This window comes from Otolemur garnettii, unplaced genomic scaffold (assembly GCF_000181295.1).
Source record: "Otolemur garnettii isolate 467f Iridium unplaced genomic scaffold, OtoGar3 scaffold00001, whole genome shotgun sequence".
Taxonomy (NCBI): Eukaryota; Metazoa; Chordata; class Mammalia; order Primates; family Galagidae; genus Otolemur; species Otolemur garnettii.
The window spans coordinates 37,057,937-37,064,632 of NW_003852396.1; the positions used below are offsets into that span (position 1 = coordinate 37,057,937).

At 38.2% G+C, this 6,696-nt stretch overlaps 1 protein-coding gene across 1 annotated transcript in view; it reads right to left on the minus strand.

The window, feature by feature from the left end:
* The window catches only part of LOC100957664 (olfactory receptor 10A3-like), a 906-nt gene extending 309 nt beyond the window's left edge, over positions 1-597 (minus strand). Inside the window, exon 1 of the mRNA XM_023511558.1 lies at positions 1-597. This exon is cut by the window's left edge and continues 309 nt beyond it. Coding sequence (XP_023367326.1) covers positions 1-597 — 597 coding nt within the window.
* Positions 598-6,696: the final 6,099 nt, after the last annotated feature.

The following is a 6,696-nucleotide window of genomic DNA, read 5'->3' on the forward strand; positions in this document are numbered from 1 at the left end:
GGCATATATTTCAAACACAAATGTGTCTGCACATGCAAGGTCTAGCACTGCTGGAGCTTCACAAGATATATGATTAATTTCATTGGAGCCACAAAAGGGAAAACTAAATACCCATGTGGTCCCCACTGTAGCCTCCAAGATCCCTGAAATCCATGAGAACATTATTAATGTCATAAAAACTCTTTTGTTCATGATCACTGGATAGTTCAGAGGATGGGAAACTGCAGCAAATCGGTCATAAGCCATTGCTTCCAGGAGAAAACATTCAGTCCCACCAAAAACACTAATGAAATACATCTGTGCAAAACAGCTTGCAAAAGACATCACAGTTTTCTCACTGGAGAGGACCACCAGCATCTCAGGCATGATGACTGAGCTGAAACCTGCTTCCACCACCGATAAGTTCAGGAGGAACAGGTACATTGGAACATGGAGGCTCTGGTCCAGGGAGATGACGAGTATAATGATGGCATTTCCCATCAGAGTCACCAGGTAAATAACCAAGAAAACCCCAAAGAGTGGCTCTTGGAGATCAGGAAAAGTAGAGAAGCCCAGGAGAATGAATTCAACCACAGAGCTTTGATTTTGCCTTTTCATTTTCCGTAAGGGAGCCCTATATTCATTTTTTAAAGAGAGTACTTGAAGTATATTAAAAAGTTACATTTCAGTCTCCAGAAATTCTTTGCAGAACCAAGAAACAGAGTGCATCCTGTTAGAAATTCATTTTGGCAAATTTGGAGAATGGCCAATTTCTTGGAATAATGAATTCTTTACATGGAGTGTGAAAAGTGAAGAATTCTGGCTGATAAGTACTCAGTAATATCAAAGATCTACTTCTACTTGTACATGCTATAGTTTGAATATTAAACACGATCTTAAAGCAAATAAAGTATTTTATGACTTAGGTTCCATTCCCGTAACAGTTCTATATAACATCCATTTGTCTTGATTTTAATTAAATAAAAAATTTAAGACCACAAGAAATAGTGTTAAAAAGCAGACAGACTGAAAAAGAAAACCTCAATTTTTATTAAAAAATTGAAAGTTACAGCAAGTATTGATCAGGTTCAGTGCCTGTAACCCTATTAAATGTGATGACTTTAAATGTGTAGGAATGTATAAAGGGAGCTGTGGTTTAGATGAACCTATCTTACATGATTTGTGGCCATAATTTCTGCCCAATTTGCAGATAGCAAATTATATTAGGATTGAGCCAGATAAAAAATGGTTAAGGTGAATTCTCCTGCGTCATTCCAGTCACCTAGTTGACATAGGAAAAAGACCATTTTTGTGGTCACCATGAACTTGGAATTTAGAAGTTTCCACTCTGTGTTTCTCTCTTGTCATTATTCCTAACTTCCTCCTCATAAAATTCCTTTAGCCATAAATTACTCAACAAGCACTAATTGACCACCTACCATGTTCTAGGCTTTGTATGCTCAGGGGAACATTTGAGCCCAGACATCAGCAAAGGGCTCACTTCATTAAAGAAAATGGCTTCTGACCCTAAAACCAGGACTCCATATGTCCCAATTCTTGTATTTGCGACACTTTCTTCTTATTAACACCAATTGAACTTAAGCATATATCTTTTCTGAAATATAGATACACATCTGTATATATATAGGAAATTCTAAATATCTCACTAAAATACAAACCTCAGGTAGGGAAAGATTTATCTTCCTTCCTTGTCATATCTCAGTGCCTACAACAGTTCCTGGCCCTTCAGAGATGTTGAGTCAATGTTGGTTAAATAAATGAATAAAAGAAAAGTTTCTACCTGTAAAAGAATGTCTAAAAGAAAAGTAAACCAAGTACATGACATAATTGGGAAGGAGAAGGAGTAAGCTATGCGTTGAAATTTCAATGGGAAAAGGATAAATTGTGAAAGACCGCTCACAGGACACCTTGGGTGGGAAGAAGAAGCATAAGGATGATGGCCCAGTTCTCTGACTCAAAGGTGCTTGATGACATCATAGAAATGGAATGGAGGCCTACTTGCCTTTGTGGGATGTTCTGAAAACCAGAGGAAATTTGCTGTGGATGATGAGGAAGCCAGGAGGACCGACAGACACAGCAAGCTGAAGAAATAGAATGCTGGCTTAGCGAAGATCAGTAGGATTATAGAAGATGGTGAAAGACAAATTAATTTATTCCTGAATTTGACCATAGTGATGTACTAATTCAAATGCCCATATTAACCAAAATAATTCTGTAAAAAAAATGTGCCATAATCCCATTTTGCACAATCACATATTTCAAACCCATTTTCAATGGGGAAAGAAAGAGCATATATGTATTAGTTCCAAATACAGGAGAAACTCTCTACTTGAACACCTCCCTACACTGACCACTTCCTAAGTTGGCCTAACTTTCATGGACCATTCAGCACCACATGTCTATATCAGTAAAGTCACCCTAGTTTCTTATATTTCACCTCCTATGTTAATCAGTTTCTTATAGTCCCTTAGGTAGTCAACTTACAAAGGTTCTACTATATATAAAAGCAGTTTGGTTTTGAAAATTAGAAAACTTAGAATACCATCTTGAAAAATGCAAAACTTCTACAGAACAGATTAAAAGCATGTAATATAACAAGATGGTCATAAGTGATAAGGAGAAAGTGACCATGAATACTCTATCTTTCCTCTACATTTTGGAATACCCTAACTGTTTCTTGGAAAATTCACTGGCATGTTATATTTAGGCAAATCATTCCCTTTCCAAGGTTTCAGCCTGCAGATGGGAAGATTTAAGTGTTGGACTTATAGACCAAGCTCCATGCTTCAGTTGCAAACTTTGAAGACATGATGTTAGTGCATATACCTTGAAAATACCTTCAGTATATTCTCTGAACAGAAATTGACTTGCATCAAAGCAAGTCTACTGCTTCAAATCCATCCGCCATTCCTAGCACTCCTGGGGGCACATCATTTCAACAGCATTTCCAACTGTTAGTGCAAAGAACTATAAACCAACAGGCACACATGCAGAATTTACACCTCTTACCTATATTCAATCTCTTTAAGTTTCATGGTTATTTTATCAGCAGTTTCACCTCTAGCCAAAGCCACCTATTCATAAATACACCTTAGTGATTCACTGCACTGCTTCTATAACATTGCATGACATAGAATCATATGCCCTGGAGAAACCTTCCCTGGAGAACATGGAATCACTTCATAGAGATGTTGCTGTATTATATAACTAAGGAGGGCTCAACTTGGACACTTAGGTGAGAAAGCTCAAGAGCACACGTTTGGAGCCCTACTCCTTCCAGTGTCTATGGGGAATGAACGCTTCTTCACACAAGAGATTCAATTCCAGTAGGACACTCTGGTATGAGGTGAAAGCAGAGGCTGAATGAATATTGTCATTAGTGAGAGAACGAAGATTTCGGGAGGGTGTAAGCAAAGGCAGGTGACCTAGGATTTCATGGGAGAGAATGCACGGTTGTGTAATGGAGGGAAACAAGGAAAAAAAAGTATAGTGAAGACTCTTTGTAGAAAGCTTGGATGCTCGCACACCGCAGGACTTTTATCTTCTTGAGAAGAAATTCAAAGTCCCTGAAACAATTGAGAAAAATTTATCAGTACTAGTAGTTTCATACACAGAGCTTTTTTTCTTTCTTTTTGAGACAGAGTTTCAAGGCCACCCTCGGTAGAGTGCCGTGGCCTCACAGCTCACAGCAACCTCAAACTCTAGGGCTCAAGCAGTTCTCTTGCCTCAGCCTCCCAAGTAGCTGGGACTACAGATGCCCACCACAATGCCTGGCTATTTTTGGTTGCAGTTGATGATGTTTAGCAGGCTCAGGCTGGGTTCAAACACACCAGCCTCAGTGTATGTGACTCACATTGTAACCACTGTGCTACGGGTGCCGAGCCCACAGAGCTTCTTGGAGTCAAAAAATCTGGACTGGCTTGTATAACATTTAGCACATCTATGAACTTTCTGGTTCTAATATTTTCTCTATAAAATAATGAGGATGGTATTAATTTCGTAAGGGAAATATGAGAATCAGGGGACTTAGGGCTCAGTCTAAACTAGCCTGAGCAGTGAGGGAGACCAGAGGCTGTCCTAGGGGAATACATGGGTGAATGAATCTGCAGGCTTGGATATATCTAAATATAGACAGTGTGCTCAGACCAAGGTTCTTCTTTTCTTCTTCTCATCTGTTTTCATGGAGTGAGTTCTATTCTCAAGAAGCTTTTCCTTCCTGCCAGCAACACTTAGGGACACTTTCTCCCTAATTTGTGTGCAGTGGGAAATGTACCAGCTGTCCTGAGGAAAGGGGGTCTCATTCACAAAATCCAGTCCAGGGACCTCTCCCTTATCATTCATCATGATAGGATCTGATGCACATAAATGAGCCAGTTGCACACCCCAGAGATGGGAAAAGCTGCCTAAATATGGACATTTTATGTTTGCTACTTCATAATATGCCATGGCGGCTTCCGTTGTACTGACGTGTTCTACATGTTGATATCAGATTGCATCATAGGTGATGTCCAGTTTGTGAGAAGTCATCGAGATGTAGGTCATGATGTGTATGCTTTTCTATATGTATATCAGATTTCAGTAAAAAGAGTATGAAAGTGGGCAGTGCCTGTGGTTCAAAGGAGTAGGGTGCTGGCTCCATATGCCGGAGTTAGTGCATTCAAACCCAGCCCCAGCCAAAAACTACAAAAAACAAACAAAAAAAGAGTATGAAAGTACATTTCACACATATGATAAAGAGAATAAACTAGAAACAATATCAATATCAATATATAACTGAAGCCACTATGTCATTGATGTAACAGTAATCAAAATGTGGAGATTTTAACATACCTACCTCAAAGTTTGAGAGACCAAATAGAAAACAAATAAATGCTAGTGGGAGAATTTGAATAGGACATTTTTTTACCTCATTAATCACACATTTCTATCTCAACATATCTATGGGATGTTTATAAAATTTGATATGTTTTATCTGAAAGAAATCTCAATAAATCCAAAATCTTGATAGTCATAGACACATAACATTCTTTGCAATAAAACTGCCCCCAAAACATCAAAGGTAAAAAAGGAAAACTAAATTTTTACAACAAGTTAAAAACATGCTAAAAATGGGGCACGTTTGAGGTCTGATAATTAAGTTAACAAACTTGCCAACATGCGCTTACCTTGGCAGCACTGCACAAACAACTTGGTAGGGGTACACAACATTAATATATCAATGTCTCACAGTTGTGTTCATGTCCTCATGTGGTGGTGTCTTGCTAAGTGCTATTCATTACTATTGAATGCTTTTGTGTGCAATTGCAAGATGTCAGAACTTACATTATAGTAATAAGCATTGTAAATTTCTTATTAAACTTGGCAAAAGTAGAAGTGACATGGTAGTAAAGTTTATAGGGATAATGCCATGAAGAAAACAGCAGTGTACAAATGGATTAAAAGTTTTTCCCGGGCAGCATCTGTGGCTCAAAGGAATAGGTCACCTGCTCCATATGCCAGAGGTGGCGGGTTCAAACCCAGCTCTGACCAAAAATTGCAAAAAAAAAAAAGACATTTTTCTCAAAGGAGAGAAAGGTTCACTGATGAAGAGAGGTCAGGGTGGCCAGTAAAGAACAGAACTGATGAAAACATTGCAAAAATGTGTCAAATTAGATGTCAAAATCATTGGTTGACTGTAAGAACCATAACAGACCAGGTAAACAATCAATAGAGAAGCATAAAAACCTTAACTGAAAGTCTTGGCCAACAACTCATGGCTCTCACATCAAGACAATGCCCTAGCTCACAAGTAACTGTATTGGAACACCCTTGCTACTACTCATCTGATCTGACCCCCAATGACTTTTTTCTTTAAATTGAATATAAAGGAAGATATTTTGAAGGCACTCAGGACAGCAAGAGTAATACGATGACTGATCCAATGGCCATAATAGACACTCCATGTGTGAGGCACAACTATCTCTGTTTTAATTTCAGTTCAAGACTGGACAACAGAGTGACATCATGTATTTTAAAACAATTTTTTTTTTATATAGGGGAGCATGGTGGGCTGTGCCCATAGAGATAGCTACTCAGGAAACTGAGGCAGGAGGATCACTTAAACCCAGGAGTTTGAGGATGCAGCGAGCTAAGATGGTATCACTGCACTCTAACCTCTGTGACAAAGCAAGACCCTGTGTCCAAAAAAAAAAAAAAATTAAGTTCGCCTGATTCAGGAAGCAATTAAATTAGGCTAATCTAACATATTGACTCTTTAAGTTAAAGGCATTTGAAAGATAACAGGTACAAGAAGATAACTGTCTTTCCTGAACTTCATGCTATTTCCTTCTTTCTTTTTCTTTGCTTTGACGATATCCTGCATGCAGGGATGAAATTCTTATGAAAAAACATAACTCTCTTATTCTGAAGGAAGAGATACTGAGATCAAGAGAATTCCATACAAATGCTGTCAAAATAACTTATCTTTTAAAAATTATTTATTCACACAATTTTTTAGAGATAACGTCTCACCATGTCCCCAGCCTGCTAGGTGATGTATCTTTTAAACTGTTCGCATAATTTAGTTAATTCTTCACAGCTTACTCTTCTTGGTCTAAATCAGTATGGCTGACTCTAAGTGGGTCTTTGAGTCTTCTTTCTTTGCATGAGAGCTCCCATGACACATAAAATTTGTTTATACTTTTCTGCTGCTACTCT